Source organism: Orussus abietinus, unplaced genomic scaffold, assembly GCF_000612105.2.
Source record: "Orussus abietinus isolate OABI.00-Male unplaced genomic scaffold, Oabi_2.0 scaffold819, whole genome shotgun sequence".
Taxonomy (NCBI): Eukaryota; Metazoa; Arthropoda; class Insecta; order Hymenoptera; family Orussidae; genus Orussus; species Orussus abietinus.
The window spans coordinates 336-25394 of NW_019394959.1; the positions used below are offsets into that span (position 1 = coordinate 336).

General features: G+C 45.5%; 7 protein-coding genes across 7 annotated transcripts; 2 read left to right on the plus strand and 5 right to left on the minus strand.

Moving 5' to 3' along the window:
* Positions 1-1066: 1066 nt before the first annotated feature.
* Positions 1067-4481, minus strand: LOC105701888 (collagen and calcium-binding EGF domain-containing protein 1). Its single transcript, XM_012429027.2, has 6 exons — positions 4250-4481; positions 3783-4124; positions 3265-3568; positions 2927-3139; positions 2663-2829; positions 1067-2488 (listed from the first exon to the last, which is right to left on the minus strand). Exons 1-6 carry the CDS (start codon positions 4276-4278, stop codon positions 2278-2280), a joined length of 1266 nt encoding a protein of 421 aa, XP_012284450.1. The 5' UTR covers positions 4279-4481; the 3' UTR covers positions 1067-2277.
* A 1734-nt stretch (positions 4482-6215) lies between these two features.
* On the minus strand, positions 6216-8325 carry LOC105701629 (nucleolar protein 9). Its single transcript, XM_012428526.2, has one exon. The coding sequence runs from the start codon at positions 8134-8136 to the stop codon at positions 6304-6306; it is 1833 nt and encodes a 610-aa protein (XP_012283949.1). The 5' UTR covers positions 8137-8325; the 3' UTR covers positions 6216-6303.
* Positions 8326-8399: 74 nt separating this feature from the next.
* LOC105701833 (tyrosine-protein kinase Src42A) lies at positions 8400-21027 on the minus strand. The gene is made up of 7 exons (XM_012428940.2): positions 20890-21027; positions 18963-19304; positions 18374-18495; positions 17556-17719; positions 13356-13683; positions 12946-13281; positions 8400-12645 (listed from the first exon to the last, which is right to left on the minus strand). The coding sequence occupies exons 1-7, from the start codon at positions 20937-20939 to the stop codon at positions 12437-12439; spliced, it is 1551 nt and encodes a 516-aa protein (XP_012284363.1). The 5' UTR covers positions 20940-21027; the 3' UTR covers positions 8400-12436.
* Positions 21028-21077: 50 nt separating this feature from the next.
* LOC105701851 (low molecular weight phosphotyrosine protein phosphatase) lies at positions 21078-22300 on the plus strand. Its single transcript, XM_012428970.2, has 4 exons — positions 21078-21516; positions 21648-21838; positions 21913-22074; positions 22132-22300. The coding sequence occupies exons 1-4, from the start codon at positions 21480-21482 to the stop codon at positions 22210-22212; spliced, it is 471 nt and encodes a 156-aa protein (XP_012284393.1). The 5' UTR covers positions 21078-21479; the 3' UTR covers positions 22213-22300.
* Positions 22301-22359: 59 nt separating this feature from the next.
* Positions 22360-22902, minus strand: LOC105701852 (histone H3). The gene has a single exon (XM_012428972.2). It carries the CDS (start codon positions 22846-22848, stop codon positions 22438-22440), a length of 411 nt encoding a protein of 136 aa, XP_012284395.1. The 5' UTR covers positions 22849-22902; the 3' UTR covers positions 22360-22437.
* Positions 22903-23124: 222 nt separating this feature from the next.
* On the plus strand, positions 23125-23774 carry LOC105701868 (histone H4). The gene has a single exon (XM_012428994.2). The coding sequence runs from the start codon at positions 23170-23172 to the stop codon at positions 23479-23481; it is 312 nt and encodes a 103-aa protein (XP_012284417.1). The 5' UTR covers positions 23125-23169; the 3' UTR covers positions 23482-23774.
* Positions 23775-24117: 343 nt separating this feature from the next.
* Positions 24118-24907, minus strand: LOC105701634 (histone H2A). The gene is made up of 2 exons (XM_012428535.2): positions 24797-24907; positions 24118-24611 (listed from the first exon to the last, which is right to left on the minus strand). Exon 2 carries the CDS (start codon positions 24490-24492, stop codon positions 24118-24120), a length of 375 nt encoding a protein of 124 aa, XP_012283958.1. The 5' UTR covers positions 24493-24611; positions 24797-24907.
* Between the last annotated feature and the right edge of the window lie 152 nt (positions 24908-25059).

A 25059-nucleotide genomic window follows, 5' to 3' on the forward strand; every position in this document is an offset into this window, starting at 1 on the left:
GTATAAGTCTTTACGCCCTCGTGAGCGATTACGAGGGATTACCCGCGATTACCTGCCCGCGCGAGTCCGGATAGTCGGATCTGCCTCGCGGCGATCTCCCGAAAATGGGAAAACCAGGAATCGATCGGTACAAACCCAAAATTCGCCGAAACGTATCCAACCATCGAGCTATCGAGTCGTCCCTTTCCATCGAATTTTCACGTTATCGGTTAGTGCATAATTCGCTCGGCGTCAAGAGAAACTATGGTATTACAATTTCTTTTCTAGGATGCGCGAGACATTAAGTAGATGGCCGAGAGTATTTACTCTTGGTCGCTCTCGGGAGGAGGATTTATAAACTATCGCCTTGTTATCCGCAACGGGATGCGAAACTCCGTTTAACGGGTGCGGAAGGACTGCAAGCGACACGCGCCCTTGGAGTAACTCTTTTTCCATAGGGTCGTAAGGGGTTGTAATCTGGGCGAGCACGAGAGGGCGGAAAGAAAGCAGGGCCAGGCCGGGTCGGACTTTCTTCACCCTTGTAACGATCCCTTTGATGTTCTACTTTTTATCGACGTGTCCAGAACAGACACCCTCCAGAGGGATCGACAAAGCGGGGGTGTGCCGTAGCGAATTCGTCGCCTTCGGAGCGGCGAGTCCGGTCTGCGGATCTTTCGGTAATTCCGAGGATTCCGGTAGGATTTCGAGGACGCCGGCGACCCGGGGAGCTTCGGGGCGTTTCCGGCACGGATTTACAGGTAACCGGGTGCGATTAATCCCGGGGATCGGCGATGCAGTCCCCGTTCAGCCCCGACTTCCGGTTCCCCATTAGGGAACCGTGCGATCGGCTCGGAGCATCGATCAATGCCACCCTCCGCGCGGCCTAATGAAAAGCACAAATTAACGCACGGGTACTACACACAGGACCAAAGTAGGTCGACATCCACTCGGGGAAACGAGCGACTTGGCTAAGTAGTCGGTTGACAAGTCCGGAACCACTTCCTCCTTCCGGCTTGCGCCAGGCCGAGCAGGGGGCGGCCTCGCGAGCGAGCCATTACAGCAAGGGCGAGAAATCCGAGGCGCGCTCTTTCTTCCCCCGAGGTAATTTTTTATTTCCGGCGAGCTTTGCTCGATATTCTCGGGCACTCCGACTCGTCGCCGATACCTGGAGGTCTCCGCACCCCGCGTCGATTTCCGCGTGAACGCTGACTGGCGGAAAGGCGTCGAAACAGCCCGCAAAGATCGAGCCACCTAACCGGTCGTTCCGCGATTCGATTTGCCCGGAATAACGATCGTCTTAAAATATACCTTATTACCTAGGCTAAACAACCGACGCATAAATGCGCATATAAAAAATCCAGGTAACCAACTCGAAGAAAATCCGACAAGCCCGCCACGACGCCTCTTTACATTTATATTGCACTTCTACCGGAGTTTGCCTCGGTGTTCCCGAATAATTAATATTTAATCTCGCTGTTTGATAGCCAATCCCTTATTTTCACGCTTTGGCAAAATTCTAAACGTTGGGATTAATTAATTCTCCAGGGAGATACTCTGGTTTTCCCGTGGTCTAGGTTTTAAATTTCTTTTTTGGAGTCCAGGTCCGTAGTTACTGTGTCTATTGTTTTCTCTGTATTTTCCCAGCTCCTCGACGATAGACATTTACCCCATCTCTAGTTAACAGCGCTCGGTCGATGCGTCATCCCATCGGGCCATCGTCGCGTCTGCAAAACTCCGCAGGGTGAAGAGGTGAATGGCGCGGCCACCCGCGGAAGGCAGGGATGACGGGGCGTGGTTACGAGGGTTGATATGTCGGATTTACTCGGCAGGACCAGCCTGCATCGACCAATACGAGTCGGAGGCCCGATGTAGCAACAGTTGCAAACGCAAGCGCCGTAGAGCCCTCCCTTCTAAGCCCACCGATAGGCAGAGCCGAGGTTCCCTTTAGGTGGATACACCGAAGGGGTGTACCACGTTCCATAATATAGACGCGAATAGAATGTGCCCCCCTCCAAGAAGAGGCTAACCCCCTCTTCGCACGCAACATCCTTCTTCCTATTTTTCCCTTTCCACGTCTCTTGGCATCCTCAACCCCTTTACTATGAATAAACGCAGTCCAGATGCAGTGCACTCGCAATCTCAATTGACGTTTGTAAATTAATCCACGCATTGAGAAATTAAACAGGGTCAATAATTATTGCGTCTGCACCCATCCGTTACATATAAAGACTTGGATAGCGTTGGAAGATCGCGCTCTTCGAGAATCGCGTCCAGGTTGGGATAGAAGAAGAACAGCGTTCACGTTTCGGTTTCTTCGTACTGATCGACGTCTTCGCCGGAAGTTTCGACCAGGTCTTCTTCCAGGATGTAGTCGGACAGTTTTAGAGCTTTCGTGGCCTGGAAGTCCTCTATGGTTTTCCGGGACGGTCCTTGGTGCTTCGAGGCCTTGGTCCTCTCCTTGCCGATCCGACGCTTCTTCAGGGCTGCTTGAAAGTCGAACTTCGGCGGCCTAGGGGTTGGAAACAATTGGGTGGGGTTTTTTAATCACTGCGGCGGTTAATTGTGGAATCGCGACGGTGTCTCAAGGAGTGTAGGATTTTTTAATGCAAGCGTTCACACGATACTCGTTACCTGGGGCCATACGTGCAAAACGCGGCGGGAAACGGATCCGCAAACTACTCACGTTTCACCTTGGAAAACCTTTTCTTGGAGCAGGACAATGTCATGCCTGACGTCGGCCAGCAGGAGGAGCAAAAAATTGAAGCTCCCGGTGGCACCTTTCTGACCCCTGGGTCCTTTTTCCCCGGGCTCGCCTTTCTGCCCGGCTACTCCTGGAGGACCTGGGGGACCCTAAACAAGGACGAACCAACGTTAACCAAAGAATCACGTAATAAAGATTGTTTAGAAATCGCCATTTATGCCATGCTAAACGAAATAAGTAACTTACTATGGGTCCACGTTGACACTTGCAATATTCGTTGTCTGTCTGAACAAAACTATCGAGGATGGAATAAGTGCGCTCGTTTTCCCTCGAGTAGGCCTCCGATGCCGAAGAGATGTCATCGCCTGGAAAAGAAAATCCACGGTTTCCCGTGGATCCTGAAGATGTCGAAACTCTGCTGTTCACCAAAACTGAGATCCTTTCCTGTAGCCTTCGTACCTGTCGAGGTGAATGAAAAAGGAACTGCGTTATTGCAAATTCGATTAAAAAATAAGCTAGGCATTTTATCACAGCCTTCTTTGGGGGAGCCGAAATTTTCTTTGAAAGTTTCATGCGGTTTTCACCTTTTCCTGCAAACGAAGTACGGTGTCGCAGCTGGCGTAGCACCTTGAAGCAGCAGCAACGACGCCGGGGTTATCATCGCTACTATCGGAAGGTCCCTTTTCCGTGGTCCCGGATTCGACTACCTCGAGGATCCTTTCGCAGGTCTTGTTATCAGCCTTAAGGACGAAACCATCGTTGCACTTGCAAGTGAAACCTCCAGGTGAGTTGCTGCAAGTGTGTTCGCAATTCGCGGTTCCTTCGCTACACTCGTCTACGTCAACGCAGACCGGCTTAATGCCTCGTCGCTGCCTCTCGGGGCGGAACCTTTGAAATTAAAATCAGTATTTACTTAAAAATTTACTTAACAAATAAAATCTCCTGTATCGTGGAAAGCTAACATCTTCCTTAAATATACACTTCCCCACTTACGCTCTGCAATAGCCGCACTTAGCTTTTTTGGGAAATTTTAATTGTACCGATTAAGATCAAATTGGTATCACCGCGTAGATATATTCCATGAAAGAGATAAGACGAATACCTGTAGCCGTCCCAGCAGGTACAGACGACTCTTCTGAGAAGAAGAGTGCACCGCTGCTCGCAGATCCCCAGGGAACAGGGATCGCTCCCATTTTGGAGACACCTGGCACCCACGAGCGTGTATCCAGGACAGCAGTGCATCCTGGAACAGTCGATCCACTCTCCCTCAGGATTCCGGCATTTATATCGCGTCCGGATGACGTTTGCGGAAGGACACTCCAGAGTCTCCGGCGAGGAGACCGCCGGCAGGAACTCCTCTACCGAGTCCAGGTAATAGCCATCCTCACGGGCGAATCCTCCCGAAGAAACGTTGCCCTGGGTCAGGCCTGGGAGACTCAGTACGCTGCGGAGGGTGCAATGATTAATAACACTGGTGAGACAATATTTCCTATTACTTCAATTTAATGATAATATCCTATATTTCAGTTTAAGAGCAGATATATTTATTTTTCATCGCAGCCTACTTACACCGGCAGAATCTTCAAGAGCGCGTCCATGACTGACGAGGCGACGTCAGGTCTCGCAGCATGGCACAACGACTGTTTCTTCCGACACGAGGAAAACTCCCGATGGGATTCCGACCGAGTGGATACAGGAATGCCCTCGAATGGTCCAGCGGGCTATTTAGCGCCGCCCTTTCCGCAATTTCCGTAATTTCGACGATTTCCGGCAGCCAACAGCGACTCCGTCCGCGGCTGGCCGACCTCTCGACGCGCAGCGCGCAAAGTCGCGGCGTCCCCGGCTGCGTTGAACCCGTTCGCGGTTACATAAACCTAGAATACACTCTCGGAGCCAGGGAACAATGTACCCTCTATATTAATAAGCCCGACATGGCACGCAGCCGGTGCTTCGAGCGGTGAATAAAACCAGCAAGACCCGAACGACGGCGCACCGCCGTCTACTCGCGCCTCGTCTTGCATGCATCGTGGTGGTGGAGGCGCCGAGGCGAATCTTGAAACTCCGAAAAAGAAGTCCCTTCGCCCTCGTAAAAATGCCCTGTAAATGAGGAAAATAGAATATGAGACAAATAAATAGAATCGAGTAACTCGCATTTTTGAAAGCTTCCATAGCTATCATGGAAATGATTTATGGATACACCTCGAGATAAAAATGATATATAACACGATTTAGGAAATTCCCTGTACCTTTGCCGATTTACAATTATGCGGAGAATCGTTCTCTGGACATTGAGACACTTTTATAGATTAACTTAAGTTAAAACTAGGGGTTTTAAGTCGCTCGCTTCGCTTCTCCTTTCCGCTGAGGTAATCATCCGCCATCTTGGAATTTCGTCGGCCTTCTCACGAAGGATGACGAAAGGAAACATTTTTCCCGTTTAAACGAAAGGGCGCTCGCGTGAATGGAGGCCCATTGAATACGGCGTGGTGTGCACGCAATGCATCCCGTTAATTCCTTCGTCGAAGCGACGCACGCGTCGCTATTCAACGTCCACAGCGAGAGCGAGACGAGTCGCGTCGGCGCGCGTTTTAACGAGCGCGGAATCAACGTTGCAGCTAATTTACTCTTCGAACGTTGCGACTAATTTACTGCACTTGCCGAGAGCCTTGGCTGAAACGCCCGGAGGTCGAATTTTTAGCCTTGGCGAGACTCCACCGCGGGAAAAAAACACCCTATAGAGAGAAATTCTTGCATACTCCTGCCGTACGTGAGCGTACGCGAATCTTCGTTAATGACAAAAAAAGTTCGTCCTCCCCCGACCGAGAAAATGCCCGTTAAACGGAATAAATCAATCTCAGCAATCTAAAAATTTTAATCGAACCGTTAATACCAATATAATTCGCTTTGAATAGTTCTTAAATTATGTACGTTTGGAAATGTTCAGAACGACTTCCTACGATTTTTAGTGCACTATATTTTGCGTGCACTTTTTCGCCGAGTTTGCTTATCCATGAATAACTTTCGTTACTCGTTGCGTAATGTGTCCTCCGGTCACACGTTGAACTCGACATCTGGAAAGACTTCGAGCAAGTGACGTAATTAGTCGCATTCACAGCCTTGCTAATGGAGGATATACTGATTGTACGACTAATTCGGTCCCGTGTACATTAATAAAAATTTCCTCGGGTCGCAACGAGCTTAACTGCAAATATTCTCGAAATATTACCCGAATTTTTACAGATAAAATTGGAGTTCAGGGAAACGTGCAAGTCGTGTATAGTCTGGTATTCTAAAGTGAAATTGTAACTCAATGGTGGTGCCATCTAGCGGTGAGAACTTCAAGTTTTGCGAGAGGTTCGAATGAGCTAGCGCCACATGATGGCAGTAATTGTAATTGCATGCGTTTCCACAAGTTGGTAACATCAATTAAAAAATATTCATAGAAAACATATTACACAAATTACGGTGTAATGATAGGTTTACTCGTTACATGGTATGGTCACTAAATCGCAGTGCCACCTTTATCAACCAGAGCTATTGTAAAAAAGGTATTTCATTTTTATTACAATATAAACAATCAAGTGTATAAAATGTTCTGCATTGTATTTGAGAGGAGAGTCAAATTATTTTTTTTTCGGTTCCCCAAGGATATCAGCAAACAAAGTTTGAATGGTTTCCTTTTTCTCAAACGACTCCATCCAATCTTTCTTGCTGCGCACAAAAAGAGGAACATTGAATTTCGATGAAATAATGCTGCCACATTTTGTGGACCGTAAAGCTTCCCCCGATGCTGCTAGTTCTTCCATTATGATTACTTTCTGTTCCCCCTGGGCCCATGACCAGATTTTTTCTAAACATCTAGAACCATGAGTTGTGACAGCAAGTTGCGACCAGTTACCTCGTAACTTCCTGGCCAACTTCTCTCGACTCTTTACACCTATGTAAGGACCGGTCATGAATGCATCTATTATATGACTTCCTCTCGGGTCAGTAATAAGATGCATAAATTTTTCGACAGGCATAGCCAACAGACCGTTCACGATTTTTATTGGCTTGTTGAAATTAAGCATCGCTTGTAATATTAAACTTCCATATACTTGTACAGGGATATTTTCATTCTTGTCTTGTTTTAATTTTTCTATCATCTCTTTACCCTTCAATGAAGCAATACACTCTATTATTTCCGAATTTGCTTCCGATTTTCCTTCTTCTTCACAATGTAATGCTTTAGTGAGTGCTTTGAAGAATGCACCTTGACCAGTATGTAGTCGCTTACATGCATTAGCTGTGTTAACCAAGATTTTATGTGGTCCATCCTTCAAAACTGACTCATAGTGATCAAACAATTCTTCATTTATTCCTTCCAACTTTTCTTTAATTTCACAGTTGTCTAATAACTGTTGTACACTGAAAGCAGTTCCTTCCGATTTCAAAAGTTGATAAAGGTGACCAGCAAAGAATTTCTCGTAAATAAAGTTATAAATATCAGGCCCTGCTGCCATCAAGCAAGCTTCGAGCAGCCTGACATAACATTCTGACTGAAAGGCGCTAGAAAGCTGTTCCCCTTCATTGTCGGTAAAACAACTTTCAGTTATTCTTTTAATTATGGTATCACCCAAAGTACTGTCAACCCCTTTCAGAGATAATAGCACAACCTGAAGAAGACCAGAAGTCAGTTCATCTTGACCCAGCTGTGGAAACTGAGGCCACTTGTAAATCCTTTTACAGAAGTCAACGAGTAATTCGGTATACTCCTTTTTCATGTTTAGTTTAGATTCAAAAGATGGCATCACAGTTTTTTTATTCTGGTGGCGCTTCTTAGTGAATCCTCCGAGAGCTTCTACAACGGTCCTAAGCACATGATTTGCATAGGTATCCCACATAAATTCCTCCATATTATTTATCACGTATCTACTCAACTTTAGTGCAACTTTGTCGTAAGACTCCCTTTCGGAATCCTTTAAAGTATTGTCCTCGCTTTGTTCTTTTTTTACTCCCTCCACAGGTGCTTCTTCGTTTTTATTGCCTCGGTCTGCACAGACATAAATAATTTTCTGCACTACATGACTAGCATATCTGTCGCAACAAACTGGCCTCAAAGATCCCCAGAGAGCATCGACCAACCTATTTATTATCTCTAAGGTACCGATGTCTAGTAACATCTCCAATACTTTCGAGCCAACCTCGTTTCGAGCGTAATCAACCTCATGGCCCGCTGCTTCTTGAGAAAAATTATTAGCAAATATCAACCTTTCCTCGTCAGTAGGGAAGCCCGTCTGCATAAGTTCTAAACTATGAACCACGTACTGATACGTATCAGCTTCTAACTCGCCTTTTTGTCCGTGTTTGGCTTTGCGAGCAAACTTTTTAGCCATTTGGTTTGCCGACCTCTTCTTCTTCCGTTTAATATTTCGACCGCCACCATCTCGGATTTTTTCGTCAACAGATTCGAACATTTTTCTCAGAATCTTTTAAAATTTACGATTTTAGTCAGGTTTAACATAACCTCCTTCTTAATGCACGTGGGAAGAAAACAATTCGTCTATTCGCGGGGATGCGAGTGAACTAGTCGACGAGGTAGTTGACCGCGCCGCCGCCGCCATCAGCACCATCTCTGAGGATTCCTGCGAACCCCCTTCACAACTCGAACTCCGTACTCACCCGCGGTAAATTCAAACTAGTTTACTCTGGACAACGGAAGAATCTAGACAGCAGTGACTCACGCTTTCACGGTATTTATTTGATGCTCCACCAAAGCGATGAAATAACCAGTTAAGTTGTACAGTACTTCTCTTACAACTTATCCTTACTCGCGGCACATCTAAGAGCCCGTAATACATGTTTATATACAACTATCTCGTCGATAAAATGCATCACCGAATCGACACGGGAGGAGCTCGGGCTGTGCACTATACTTTTGCAATTTCTTCCCCGACATTTCGCCCTGACGTCCTCGTCCCGGCAGGGAAGTGTAAAATGCTTTCGTTCCGCATTCGCAACTGCCCTGACAAAGCGGTTCGCCATATCGAGGGCCCCGCAATTAGCCGCGTAAAAGATTTACGATAAGCTTCCCACTCGTCTACGGGGAGAAAATCTGTACAAGAAGCCGCGATTCGCGTTCGCAAGACTCTTTGCCAAGTCTGTAAAACCGGCTACACGAGGCAAAGCTCCTCGAGCCTGACTCGCAGCCCGGCCTAAATTTATTCACAATTCGTTCATCCTGCTTACGATATTCCACTCAAAATCGCTGTATTTCCTGCTTTTCTACAACCCAGAAAACTCGTCGACAATAGCGATGGGAATCAATACTTCCTGGAAGTTCGAACGTCCGGAAGAGAATTTCAGTTACTCCGAAATTAGCTTGTCTCACTCGGCCGGAATTTTCGGGAAGGGAAAAAAAATGAAAAGGAATCTGCTCCCATCGCCATTAATCAGTAAGGTGACCGAGAACAAGTATGTTTCGAAAATACATGCTCCCTGCGACAGTCATTCGCGACAGGAAACGCCTTAATGCTAAAAAAAGTCATTGAAGTCGGAATCTGGGCATATTCCGTGTAAAAATTACTCGAAAAGGCTTGATTCTGGAGAAAATTTCAAACCCCCTCCACCCGTCTTACGTCCGACGTAAAACGATACAAAACGACGTTGACGGTGAGCCGTGGCAACAATATATATATATATGTATATAATATACAATCGATCGATTACCTGGAAGAGTACAAAATATATATATAAAAAAAGAGGAAGTGTACCGCGACAGGTATGTGTATACATATTTCTTTTTTTTTTCTTTTTTTCTCTCTCTCTCCCCCATAATTTTGGACAACGGCGCATTTTGCGGGATCGCGATTATGCGGACAAAGTGAATCCGAGATTTTCAGTCTTCGGAAGCCGAACGGTTTCGTCGATGAACATTGATTACCCTTTTAACGAAGTTACCCATTTATAATACCAAAGTTTTCGGAAACTTATGTCGCGATCGCCCACGACACATTTAGACATTCCTTAGTTAAAACGCTCGTACGATTAATAGCCAAAAACACCAGGCCAATAGCGTGCCTCGATTCGCTTAATTAATAGATCGCATTACGGCTAGAACATTACACGTATCCTTCGAAGATATAACATTTAGCATTTCGCAAATTAAATGTACAGGCTAGTTTTGAATCCGTCTCTCGACGGGACGATGAGCTTCCCTTTGACATAGCTAGGTCGAAAAGGCGTCTCCGGGTCAGAGAAAAGAAAAAAGAAAATACCGGCAAAATAGCTTTCCTTCGGAATGTTCGAAGTTGATCCAATATTTCGGGTGACAAACATTTCCCTTAATTTAACATTGTCTTTCTTGTTCACTGGAACCTTGGACTCACTCCCCATGGCAATGGAAGCACGAATCCTTCGACGGCAATTTCTACAGATTACAATTCGCGTGTTAACAACACAATTCGTCAATCGTTATCCCCTCCACGGATTCTCTCATCAATTTCATTAATAATAATATCATCAAGGATTTCGAGAGAAGAAAGGTAAAGAAATGATTAAAAAAAAAAAAAGAAAAACAGACTGCACCGTGAGTCTCTCATCAAGGAGTTCGATTCTCCGATTATTTATGTATGTACAATAAAATTAATCAACTCGATCGCGATTGTGCGAAATCTACTGGAGAACCTCGTCTGCCGTGAGCACGGTAGCTCGGATATATTTGTAACAATTTCTCCGAGTAAACGCGATGAAAAAAAAAAAAAACATAAAAGTATCGCAAATGCCTTTCCTGGTAGGAATAGCTTTCTTTCTCCTTTTCCTAACTTCGTATAGAAAAGGAACGGAGGAATCTATAAAAGTCATCGAAAAAACGTTGGCAGCCATGGTCAGGATAGAGAAAGGAAAAGTCTCGAAAACGAAAGTGAAACGTGCGATTTCCCGTGGTACGTGGTACTCGATACGCTTAGGAAAAAAAAAAAAAAAAGACACGGATCGATGAAATTGACAATTACTCGCCAAGTGGCGTATCCTCGGAAGCACTACTGACACTTAACACCGAGCAAAGACCGAATGGTATGTTAATATAAAACGTATTTCCATCAACGATTACGAGTCGATCGCCTGCACAATTATTCCCTGACAACGGGTGTACCAGAAATCGAGTAACCCGGAAATGACAAAATCTGTACTCAATGCATACTTTTCTAATTAATCCTAAAATAGCTGTAAAACATACACCTATGGATTATTCCGTAAATCATTGTTTAAACTACATAATTCTGAGTAAGCTAAAAATGTAAATGACTAAATAACTTCCTAAATAATCGGCTACCTAATAGAGTTTTCATATTCTCCTTAAGACCGAGAAGAAATTAGAGAAATAATAAAACGGAGTATCCATTGAATACAAATATGCTCATTCCTGTTCGGAATCGTCGAGCTCGTAAGCATTTGGCAACCAGTATCGTTGGTTTTGGTTGGTCACATGGAAAAGGAAAAAAAAAAGAGAGAGAAACGAGGCGTTGCGAAAAACGGAAGTACATAAACCACATGGTATTCCCGTTTGCTGGTAAGCGTTATTCTCGACTGACGTGATAAAACTACGATACGATATCTCTTCCTGCGTTCTATCGGTAGTGAGATTTTCCGGTCCACGCAGAGAGGAACCTCCCTCCGACAAATATAAAAGAAGTATTCGACCGAAGTATTAGCGAAGCTACGAGCCAGCTTGTAGATTTGATCAAGGCCTAAAGGCGCTTCGAACATTCTCGAAAATTCCCGAAAAAATCGCGTTCCTTTCAGGATTTAATACCTCGAGCTCATGCGCTGCCCATCAAGAGTGATTTCGTTGGCATTCCGCGAAAAGATAGCACTCGAGGATTCCGAGATAACCCGACAAGTGCGATATCACCGTACGATCTAATTGTCTCTCGTTCTCTCGCAGCCCTCGAACCGTAAATATAAATACTCAAAGGTGCACCGATAAAAACTGGCAGCCACGAAAAGGCGCCAAAGTACGGCTTTCTACGTCAATTACATCTCTTATCGCCGGTACTTCGACGTGGCGCATCGATTATTTTCCATTTTTTATCCGTTTGAGCGATCGTCGAGGACATCATCCCCCGATAGAATTACCTGCGCTCAACGTTTTTAAACTTTCGAATCACCGTCATTCGATTCCCCGCGCACTTCGGTATCCAGAAACTACGGAGTAAATCTAAAGTCATGCTCGTCATCGGCCCTTGGTCGTCAAATTTCGTACAAGGGACCGACGAGTGCAACGTCCTCGCGCGCTGCGGCACAAGCGCGTCTGAATATTGGAAAGTGGAGGAATATAAAAGAAAAAAAAAAAGAAAAAAGAAACGTAATGGCATATAAAGGACCGACTAGCCGCCACTGCCTACATCGATCAAGTCGCTTATCATCCGCGCCTCAAGGCGATGCATCGATCTAAGAATAGCCGATCGATAAGCGATTTATGAACGCGACATCCTCGCACGCCGCGTTCATAGCCGAATGCACCGGAATCTCTGGATCATCGATAGACGGACTCGCCGTCTTTAAAGTCCCATCCACCTGGACTATCGGCACGCGGTGGAACCGATGCGTAGCTTCTCGATTGAATAATAATCATCCTTATCGCCGGTACTTCGATGTGTGACATGCCGATCGGCAGGTCTTCCCCCGTAGCCCGAGGAGTCCCCTCGGACGTGCAATCAATGAATATCACCTCGCGTTGGCGCACGAAGACGGCCGAAGAGATTCTCTGCGGGCGGTTCAGTACGCGGAAGCTTCCTTGTACTCGGAGCCCTCCATGGTGAAGAAATCCTCGAGCTTCCACTGCAGGGTCTCGAAGGTCGGCCTCTTCATGGGGTCCTTGTTCCAGCACTCGAGCATGATGTCGTAGAGGGCGGTTGGACACCCAGGGGGCGACGGCATTCGGTATCCATGCTCGACCTGGTGCAAGACCTCGGCATTGGTCATGCCTGGAACCAAACATAAATCATAAAACACTACATAGACAGTAGCCTCGAGCCGTTTGAGCCTGTCTCGCTGGGACGTAAACGTGGGACACGGATTTTCCGCGGACTCGACCGAAGCTGCATGCAATTACGTGCACGACACGCGCAGGTGCACACATCTCTGGTTCGGCTTATGCATCCGCCGTGCGGTGCACATACACGAACAGGTAGGGGAAGCCTGCCCTTGAACGGCGCGATAAAGAGAAGTTGAAATACGAGAGTCCTTGAAGGAGCGGATCTTGAAATAGCCGAGGCCTCACTTACCGGGGTAAGGAATTCTTCCGTAAGTGACCAGCTCCGTGAGAAGTATGCCGAAGGACCAAACGTCGGATTTAATACTGAACTTGCTGTAATTCGCGGCTTCAGGGGCCGTCCACTTGATGGGGAACCGGGCCCCGATTCTCGCCTCGTACTCGTCCTCCTTGATGAGCCTGGCCAGTCCGAAATCGGCGATCTTGACGATATTGCCATCGGCCACCAGGACGTTGCGGGCCGCCAGGTCTCTGTGTATGTAATTCTGCGACTCCAGATAGGCCATTCCAGCGGCTATTTGGGCGGACATGTCGATCAGCTGTTGCAGCTTCAGGCCGCGGCCTTTACCTGAAAAGAGTCAAGATTCGTCCATCAACCCACTAACCCAGCGGAACTTTCCTCCCGAGAAGAGAGACCCCTACCCTGCAGGTACTCCAGGAGGCTTCCGTTCCTCATGAGCTCGGTGATGATGTAGATGGGCTCCTCCATAGTGCAAACCGCATAGAGCTGGATCAGCTTTCCATGGCGCAGCTTCTTCATGATCTGCGCCTCGGCGAGGAAGTCCTTCGGGTCCATGGTTCCTGGCTTGAGGGTCTTTATGGCAACCGGGGTGGTATTGTTCCAGAGGCCTTCCCAGACCTCGCCGAACTGGCCCTGTCCGAGTTTTCTCACGAACTTGAGGGAAGAGCGATCGATCTCCCATTGGTCTCTTGTGCGGTGGCTCAGGCCCTCGGTTACGGGTTTCTCAACCTGGGAACAGTTCCAGAAACGAGCCAGTCAATGTCTGATTGGATACAAATAATTCCCCATTGTTCTCCTCCCTTTTATCCCCATGTTTCCGGCCGACCGACAGTGAGCTCTAAACGTCTCCTTGAAAAAAAAAAAAAAAAAAAGAATAAGTAACAATTCGGCCGGATAGAAAATTTACATGTGAAATTTTCGCGAATATCCAAACCTTCGTGTTGTGTTCGCGTTTAGACGACCGTAAGCGAGCACTGTCCAATTCTGCGTTCAAACGGAATTGGAAAGTGACTCGTATACGTGTAGACGTAACACAACGGAGCACCAGTGATGTGCGTAGACGCATTTGAACCATTGAAAGCGGTTTAAACGCGTGAGCCATACTAACCGAACCAGCTGGTATTCAGGCCTTCTCGCTAGTACTTGTAAATCAATCGGGGAATTATTAAAACGACCGCAACGAACAATCTGCCTTTATTCGACGACAATGGACTTGCCTAGATGCGTATAAAAACCAGTCGAGTCGGTTATCAAAGGAAAGGCGTTGTACGAATGACTTGACAAAGTACACGTACAAGTAACGATTAAAAGAAAGAACCGCGGCTACTCTCCATTCTATTTTTTTTTTTCCATTTTTTACCGCACCACGTGAATTTAAAAATAAAAAGAAGCTCCCCATTAAAACTCGCCACTCAGTGGACGATTAACGGGGCCAGGTTCAAATGGGTCAACAAGTGCCTTCGACATTCTTATATCCATACAAACGCCATGGTCGACGATCATGCTATTTCATGTACAGCAGGCATTTTGAAATCGAGTTGAGAATAAAACAGAAAACTCCCGTGATTAACTCAACGACGTGTACTCATTAGCGTTCAATCCCTCCTTTCGATTGCACCGACTCCAATTTAAGGGCCGGCTGCACAAACCGCGATTAGTATGAAATTTCTAAACCATGATTAGTTAATCTTGGATTAGAAACTCATATTGCACCGAGAAAAATTAGGCCAACCGAAAATTAAAATCCGCCGTTAGGTAACCCCCAAAAATCGGGCGATTAACTCGAATGTCGGTGCAACCGGCCCTAAGTCGCAAAAGTAAGGACGAAGCCGCGTCGTTAAATTAATCCACGGAGCAGGATTCGATCTAATAAAACGTAAGTATGAAATGAGCTCATCAGGCGAGTGTAAAAAGAGGCATGGAATCGAAAACAAGCACAGGTCGCACGAGATGAGATCAAGGAAAGATGGAAGATGCTGGTTTCCTACTGCATGCAGACTCGGTCTCAAGATCGGTCGAGATCAATCCACGATCTTCAAATCTTTGGACACGGATTTTATACACAGTACATATTACAAAACCATACAAATACTAGACGGTGGACAGTCGGGTTTCTCAGGGCAGTTTGATTTAGTTATGCAGTTCCATACTCAAGAGAGACAGTCCAGCGTCTCATCGAGTACCCGGATTCGTTGGTCTCGTTTTCCCGAGGTCTAATTACCTCGGTTACGATCTCGGTGCCTGCAATATACACCCCGTTATCTCATATTTTCGACGTTGCATCGAACGTCTGCATTCGACTCATAACCGTAAACCACTTAGGTCTTACTTACTTATTTCGCTTAATGACTTACTTACACGTACTCTTACTACATCTTTACATTCAGTCTTGAGTGCGAGACATTGAAACCGAGGAGATCCGAGAGTGCGTTGAATACAAAGTGGATTCCAAGCACACACGTGTACGTACGTATACGAAAGTACACACTTTCCGGGAAGAAGGTAAATATATAAATCCCTTGGGTCGCGATAGGGGAAATTTCCGCGTTAATCGTTTCGGTGTACAGATCGCAATCGCGTGAACGAAAAGTCTCTTTTAATGGAGCCTAATGTCGGGCTTCCATTCGAGTTACCATGAAGAAATAAATCGGCGACGAAAAACCCACAGGCCGGGAAAACGTTTGAAAAGTCTTTCGTGTGCTTAAAACCCAAAGTGATAGGCTGATAACTCGGAGTGTGTTAAATGTGACGAGGGGTGCCGATGTCGAGGGGGTGGTTTCCTTCCTTTTTCGGGAATCTTTCACACCTGGGCTCACCACTCACAGGTACTCACTGCGACTCTTGCTGGACTATACAAAATCAATTTTCATTTTTCTTTTTTCTTAAGAAATCTGTCGAAAACCCTCAAAAATGTTGAACAGTGAGCGAGCTCGATCACGCATGAGAGATCCCGAAAATGGGCGACGGTTAATCGAAATGACGGTGACAATGATTTCTCTAATGTCTCTGGAACATTATTCCGTATAGGACGGGGCGGTGCTGCTCGCGGATGCAGAACAGACGATGGGAAGCGAGAGAACGGCGAGAAGGTAAAGGGTGGAAAAAAAATAGAGATATTCAACGTGTTACGTTCGTATTGGGATATTCAATTTACCAAGAAAATCCAGCGGGAGGTAGGGCAAGCAATAACAGAGAAACAAACACAATCTATTCAAAGAGGGTACTCCGCAAAGTCCATTAGTTTCTAGTTTCATTAAATGTCCCATCGAGATCCTAGTTTGACCGACCGACTCGACGAGAGAATTTTCAAGCGAGAAATGCGATCGCCTCTCGGCCACGTAAATTTTTCATTCAGCACTTTTTCGACAGCTTGGCAAGCGAGCTAATTAAAATATTTCTTTCGGATATTTAGGGAACTCGAAAATCCGATTTGGAAATTAATCCCTCACGAGCCGAGATTCGCAAACGGATAGCAAATTTGGCGAAGACATTCCCGCCTGGAAATCGTCGAGTTCGATCGCGGTTATTCGTAAGTTCTTAAGCAAAGTCCAACCGGAGTTTAGACAGTGCTGTAGAAAATACATCCGGCTCTCTTTCTCTCTCTCCGTATGTATAAAAGTGCTCTAACCCTAGAGAGAGGAAATAAAAAGATATGTCGTGCGCACAGAGGGGCACCATTTAAATAGTCCGATCGGTGCCAATCCGGGAAGCATCTGCGATAACAGTTAATGCAAATCGACTCATGCACTCATAAGATGCGATATTAAGGACAGTATTTACAGTCATTTCCGGGTTTTACAGGGGCACACGTGAGCGCAAGAGCACCGCCGAGAAGCGTCCCTCAAGTGAGCCTCCGTAACGCACGTAATGACAGCGACCTAATTATTTCGGAGAACATTTCATCCCGAGGGATTTCCGCCAGCGACAGAATCATTGATAAGCGCGGGTACTCTAAATTGCGCGAACCAGTCAACGTCGACTTGAAATCTCGGTCATAGAATCTAAAGGAGTTACTATTAGGACGCAACGATTTCGTCCGATCCGGATCTTAATCTCGATTAAATTGTGGTAATTGATAAGAGAACAATGAAGATTGTCGAGCACCCTGCCTTGCCCAGAAATCCCTGGACAGGTGCGGTCGCTTTTGGTCACCACCCTGAGGAAAAAACTGCCATTGAACCAAAGAATTTTTTTGTTAATTCAAAGAATAACTATTTGACTCAAATAAACTTGAATAAATTAGATGCAACATTTCTTTGGAATTATGATAATTTACTCCAGTCAATTAATTATCTTCTGAATGAACAAAATATTTCTCCGGTACCGATCAAAGAAATATTTCTTCCGTTCAATGACATTTTTTTTTCTCAGTGCACTCTCGTGGTTTGTTTAGGATTAAATGTCTAACTGAAGTGGAGAGGTCTCACTCTTAGATGCTGACGTTTAATCAAGGGGAAGGAAAGTTGACAGAAGAAAGAAAAAACAAAAGATCTGATAATACTTCTCGCATGCACCAAGCTGTCTAAACTCCGTTTAGACGACACCGGGTCGCGGTCCTGCTTCGGATCTCTCGCCCGACGAGGATACTCCAAGACGCTTACCTGGACACACGGCTTGCAAAGATTCACGCAGAGTCCATCCGCGTCCTTGCTGTAGTGTTCGACGAGGTCCTGCAGGTTCCTGAAGGTCGTCCTTCTCGCGATGAAGAAGCCACCCTCGTCCAGCTGACGGATACGGTAATGCTTCACTGTGTCTCCGTCGCGAACTGCAAAGATTATTAATTAAAGATCAATTGAATACCACCAATTAATAAATTGTTTCTAGCACGCCAAAATAAATGATAATAAATAATAGCGCGGCGTCGCCTGCCCCGGCTGCGTAGTTTTAGCCCATAATTCGGCAGGAATTGTCAGAGGAACAACGTCTCGAAGAGACAGGAAATTGCAATCTACAGACAGGATGCGTCAATTCTATCGCCGAGTGATACGACAAAACAACACTCGATACATGGCGTCACAACAATATGACCACGTAAATCGGAATCCGACAAGCATGATGCATCGAGAAAAAAAAAAGGCTGCTATTCGTTTACCAAATAAACGGTTGAATTTGAAGTCAATCGAGTATACCTGAAATTAGATTAATCGTCGATAATCGGTAATTCATAGTTCGAGTAACACCAATTGTTATCCCGAATTGTCTGGAATTATCGGGATTACGCGTCCCATCGTGTAATTCCGATTATCGCAGGTAATGACCTGCGGTCGGTAGGACGGAGTAATAAATTTTCTTCGGGTGAAAGTAACCATTCTAAATCACGAGAATTAGGGCGAGGTCAGCCTTGCGAAGCTGATAATAATTCGTTTGCACATTGGCACAATATCTGTGTTATTAGAAAATTGCAATATGAAAAATATACCCGAGAGTGAATAATCGTTGTGTCGACTCTCCGAGTCTCGTATAAGGAAGGCTCCGTGATCGTTTTCGGGTAGCAGCAGTTTTTTCTCAGCCTCGATTCTCTTGATTTTCCGGAAGTACCATCTGCAACCATAAAATAACAAAATTAACGGTCAGTTATGGCTCCCCTTAATTTAATAAGATAACGAGGACTGCGTTCGTGACGTCAGAAATATGAAACCGTTAAAGGAAACTTGTATGGCAGGCTAGCAAGCGATCCATTAAGCACAGTAGCCATTTGAATCACCGATACCCCGAATGTGTAACTGTGAAAGATCGATGTGACGTGCATTCTGATAGTGTCGATACCGCCTATTACAGACTACAACAAATACTTCAGATACGAGCCTTGAGTTTAATTTACATGATGTATTCGACGGACGTAAGGATATTTACAAATCCCTGTCCCCATGAGCCGAGCATTCCAGGGGAATATGGAAGAAATTATCTTATTTAGATCACGATTTATTGCAAAACTAAATTCCTGAATATTCAACAAAACTCTTAAATGTGGAACACCAAAAAAGTAGATTCTGAAAATCGATACTTACGGCTCCGCTTCGATGGATTTCAACTTGGCAACATAATTACTTGGGATGTAGCCCTCTTGCCTAGTCCTCTTACTTCTCGCGAGCCACCAATCACCCTGGGTATCGTTCAGTATTTCCAAATGCTCTCCCTTCCTAAAGCTGAGATCTTCGTCCGTGCGTGCATCATAGTCGTACAATGCCACAAAGATCTTTGCAGTCGGTACATCTGCATCCGGTATTTGTGGCATAGGCCTTATAGGGTCCGGTGGGGGTGTCGGCACCGGACTGGCCTGCGAAGCGACGGTGTCTACGTTCGGATTCCCAATTCTATCGGGCTTCTCCTTCTCCGCGTCCGTAGGGCTGCTAAAACAGTTGCCCATTTTGCCTCAATTTTTATTTGCCCACCGATCTCAGCACAAAAGACCCAAGAACGTCGGATCCTCCTTAGGGCAGCACGTAGCGATTTAATCCCAAGACCCTTCCATTGCGCATACTTCCAAACCTAACGATAATATAAGCACTCGCTCTATTCGAACCTTCCAGTAAATGGAACGATTTAGCTCCCACAAAGAGCCAACGAGTCCCTCATCTCGTACGGTCCTCCGAGCCTTCGCTCCAGGCTCTCACGACAGCTCGAAGAATTCACCACCACTGTTCCTTATCCCCTCGCCACTCTCATCGACGTAACCAAACCTGTTCTCCAAGATGACAAAATTTCAATGCAGCTCACTTTGGAGTGGACTTTAAATACACTCCCCTATCTTCCCCAGCAGTTTCCCCAGACAGTCCTGAAAAATGGTCTACGCTCCTCGTCCTAGAAGAGCTCAGGAGCCGTGCAGCAGCTTCCACATCTGCCAAGAAGCTTTTCCCTTCCCCTACAGCCTCGTCGACGAAAAATGTCTTACGCAAAGGCTCGAATCGTAGATGGGCAGACCTGCGAGATGGTCGGAAGCACTTTCGCTGCACAGAGGGCAATGCGATGGCCACACACGTCGATGCGATGGACAGGCTCGAACTTGTTCCCGTGGCGTCTCTGGGGAACTCGAGAGCCTCGAAAGAGCCCTTCCCTGGCGTTCGAGCTCAGCTGGAAGTCGCGGCCGAGGACGGAAACGAGTCCTCTGGATCCACTCACGGGTCGGGCAAAAAGTGGCTTGGCCTCCGTAGGATCTCGGAGGTCGGCGCACCTCGGTCGCTGGGCTCGCCCCGTCCCGAGAGCTGTCAGCTGGAGCTTCGGATGGCCGAGATCGATATCGTCCTCATGGGTGCCGCTCGGGTGCCGTGCTCGGCTCGGTCGCGGGCGCTGCAGGCCACTGCGAGAAGAAAGGATCTCGCGGATCCGCCTACGAGCTGCCTCTACGCTCGACGCAACGCGCCCCCGATCCTTTCGCACTTCGGAGAAAACACCTTTCGCCTTGCGGAACTCCTCTCGAGGCGAGCGTACATATCGACGGAGGGAGAAAGAGAGAACCAGAGGGCGCCAGTGGACACCAGCGGGCACCAGCGGGAGGGGGAGAAACTACTCCGACAGGACGTCCGCGCACGACGAAGGAGTGTCACCCAACTATTTTCAAAATCCATCCGTGTCCACCTGCCTGCCCGCCAATTTGCGCGGCCACCGACAGATGGCGCGCGTGGCCCCTTACGCCGCGAAATACGAACTCACTAGACGCTCGAGTGCGCGAATCAGAAAAAGGCCCTATAAAAATGGAACTAGGATCGAAAGAGAAATCGCGAGGGAATCGTGAATCTACTAAATATAAACAATCAAAAGGTCTACATTCGTGCAGGAACAAATTATAGATATTATTTAAACTGTTCGACGTTCTTGACGGGTCTTTTAGAATTGAATGAAATTAAATACTTCTAGGAACTTCGATGATTTTCCTTTCCCCCCAAGATTCGTAACTAATGTCTTCGTTAAGCTTATAAAATATTGCATAATTATTACCTGAACATCCTCCGATACAAATGCCGAAAAGACTTGAACCGCTTGAACATGATGCAAATTGGACTCTTTACACATAAAATAAACTTGACACGATTTTGACGCGTGGATGAATTTTAGCAAAGCTCGCAGCAACCATCGAAACGACAACGGTCTTTTTTGATGTATCGACTGAGGCTCGGCTTATCGCTAGTGCGGTTTTATCTTTAATGATTATATCACCAGATATACGACTTCTTTTAAACGATACGCGAATGAATCAGTTGATCGATTCGCAACGTGTCACCTTCCCGATTTACAGGAAGTCTACTAATATTATTTAATCACGCTGAGCCATAATTAAATTAGTCAGAAAGGGCAAGTTTAGAACATGGAACGTGGTTTCCATCTGTTCAAGTTTCGTCCATAAGGTTCCCCTTCATGATAATAGCGATTTCGAAGGCTGTTCAAGTCAAGCGCTTGAAATTATTCAATTTGATCATACCGTTTCTTTCAAACAGTGTTCTTTAATGTTTCTTAAAATCTATCTGCAACATAGAAAATAAAAATTAAAAAACCCAAGATTTAAGTAATTGAATTTGTACCGCAGCACCATGAGTGAAAAAAAGAAAGTACTCATGATTTGCTTAGGTGAGTAAGAGCAAATGCATTGAATACAAACTAGTTAAAAAACGAATAAGAAATAGCTGCAGAGCCAGTGGTCACATCTAACATAACCTAAAACTCTGCTGCGATCAATGTACGATATGAATATTTTATAGGCAACATCTGTCGATCGCCAATTGCCGAAGCTGTTTTCAGTGAACAAATACAGAAACAAGGTTTAATAGACACATGGGAAGTCGACAGTGCAGCGTTAATAGGATACCATACAGGAAAAGGTCCCGATCACAGAGCGATGACAACACTTAGGAAGAAAGGAATTAATGATTATATCCACAAAGCTCGGCCAGTATGTCTTAGTTTTTTTTGGTATTATAATGAAAATAATTCCTATAAAGTGAATTACATATTTCATTTTACAAGATCACCTTAAAAGACTACTACGAGTATGACTGGATATTTGGAATGGACGAGGCAAACATCGAGGAACTGAATAGAGAAAAACCAAGAGATGGCAAAGCCAAAATCGAGTTACTTGGACAGTATGATCCAAATGGGGAAACAGTTATCCGAGACCCTTACTATGTAAGTATTTTTATTTTAATCACCTTTCACTTGAAACTAATTTTTTTTTCTATGCAGGACAGCAACACCACAGGATTTGAAAAGGCATACGATCAGTGTGTAAGGAGTATAGAATCATTTTTAAAAAAGCATACATAGTACCTTTGTCTGTTACAATAACACTAGGTACACTAAACTACTGATAAGTAATGTGAAGTAAAAATATAAAAATTATAAAAATAAAAAATATTTTATATACCTAAAAATTTTTTATTCTATATCAAGTGGCATAACGAATTAAATATTGCTCATTAGATGGCCTTTGTAAAACAATATTGTTGGCCCTGAAAAGGGCCGTTAGGTACTTTCTACGTTTTGTAGAGTTTAAGCACGTTCTCCACGGATACGACGAGCCAATTGGATGTCCTTTGGCATGATCGTGACACGCTTTGCATGGATGGCACAAAGGTTGGTGTCTTCGAACAATCCTACAAGGTAAGCTTCACTGGCTTCTTGTAAAGCCATCACAGCGGAACTCTGGAACCTCAGATCGGTCTTGAAGTCCTGAGCGATTTCACGGACGAGTCGTTGGAACGGCAGTTTACGGATCAGAAGTTCCGTGCTTTTTTGGTAACGACGGATTTCTCGAAGAGCTACGGTTCCCGGCCTATAACGATGAGGTTTCTTCACACCTCCGGTGGCTGGAGCACTCTTGCGAGCTGCCTTAGTAGCCAACTGCTTTCTGGGAGCTTTCCCTCCGGTAGACTTACGAGCGGTTTGCTTAGTACGAGCCATCTTGTAAACGAGCGGAACTTATGTCAGCAACGAAATAGTCTACGTGACCTCACAAGTGAGAAACTGAAACTAAAACTGAATTTTGTCTGATGGGCCGGTCATAATATAGACCTTCGCCCCGTCATCTTGTGAGTGGAGGGGATCGTGAAGTGATTGGATTGGTGCATGCTAGGAGTGCAGTTTTGTGCGCTTCCGATTGGTCGGATTGGAGTGGTGGGGGAAGCTGAAGGTCCCACTATATAATAACGACAATCCAAATTTCCGCATCACTTTGAGTGAAGTTTCTTTGAGGTTATCGTCGATTTAAATTGAGATTGAACCATGACTGGCCGTGGAAAGGGAGGAAAGGGATTGGGAAAAGGAGGAGCGAAAAGACATAGAAAAGTTCTTCGTGATAACATCCAGGGAATTACCAAGCCTGCTATTCGTCGTCTCGCTCGTCGAGGCGGTGTAAAGCGTATTTCCGGCCTTATTTATGAAGAAACCAGAGGAGTTCTAAAAGTATTCCTTGAAAACGTGATTCGAGATGCGGTCACTTACACTGAGCATGCCAAAAGGAAAACCGTTACTGCCATGGATGTTGTATATGCCCTAAAACGCCAAGGCCGCACTCTCTACGGATTTGGAGGTTAAACGTCGCAGTCGTTTCTGTAAACAAAACGGTCCTTTTCAGGACCACAAATTTATACTACGTAAAAACAACGAATTCGAGTCGCATATTGTAGTTTTAAGCACTTTTAATTTTTAACATTAATTAATGTAATATATCAGAACTTCAGAACGTCTGAACCAAACTAAGTGAATGATGACGTTTAGTCACCAACGGTTCCCCCTTATGCTCGCCGGAGCGTGTCGTTTGCTGATTGGCCGATTTCGAGTTGCAGAAGCTTGAGACGGTTGCATAGAAGAATAGGAACTGAATCTACCGTTATATCAAACATTTCTTGTTTTGTTCTGAATAAAATAACATTATCTGAGCTATGGTGTATTACGATTTAATAAAATGCTAAATATGCTTAATACGAACTACCAAGACCCGTCAAAATAATTGGTTTCAGATGACCCATCTTATAAAAAAAAATTCACCAGTAGTTCTACCGTTAAAGATTATTTTAAATAAAGTTCAAATGAAGCTAAATTCTTCTAAATGTAAACTATTTGCATTTTACTTTGGTGATGTAGGTAGAGACTCAATGCGAAATGAGAAAATCCTTCGTAAAAATTATTTGGGGCCCTGAAAAGGGCCATTTTTGATGTTCGTAGATTGCCTTAAGCTTTTTTCTCCGTCTTCTTTGGCAGGAGAACAGCTTGGATGTTTGGTAGCACTCCGCCCTGAGCGATGGTTACTCCAGACAAAAGCTTGTTTAATTCCTCGTCATTCCGAATGGCAAGCTGGAGATGGCGAGGGATAATTCTGGTCTTCTTGTTATCACGAGCGGCATTACCTGCTAACTCCAAGACTTCAGCTGCCAAGTATTCCATGACGGCAGCCAAGTAAACTGGAGCACCAGCACCGACGCGTTCGGCGTAATTTCCCTTTCTCAAAAGTCTGTGAATTCTTCCAACAGGGAATTGAAGACCAGCCCTGTTTGATCGGGACTTTGCCTTTCCCTTGACTTTTCCTCCCTTTCCACGTCCAGACATGCTGATAGATGTACTCGGTTGTACAATGAATATCCCAAACTCTAACCGAATTCACCGTTAGGATGAAGTGATGATCAGTCGTACCACTCACTCGACAGTCTACGATTGTCTGAAATTGACTGACCAAAACTCTTGACTCTTGAAATTTTGGCCAAGGAGTATTGGACTTGCGTCCTTTCCTCCTGCAATCATTGAGTTAGGGGGTTGTTGTAGTGGGTGTGTGTTAGGGGGGGAGGGGGAGAGTGGGTGGGGGTCAATTGTCAAGGGGGTGATGGAAGTGGACTGGGTTATGTTAATGACTTACGTATGTTGAAGCGAGGTGGTCGTTTGCAATTTACACGAGTCAGAGTATTCAGCTTTCACACAGCGGGAGCGGCAGGAGCGGAGCGCGTCGAACCGAACTCGATTAACCAGGCTCACTCGACTCACTCGAATGAACTGTGACTGACCAAAACTCTTGACTCTTGAAGTATTGGCCAAGGAGTATTGGACTTGCGTCCTTTCCTCCTGCAATCATTGAGTTAGGGGGTTGTTGTAGTGGGTGTGTGTTTAGGGGGGGGGGGGTGA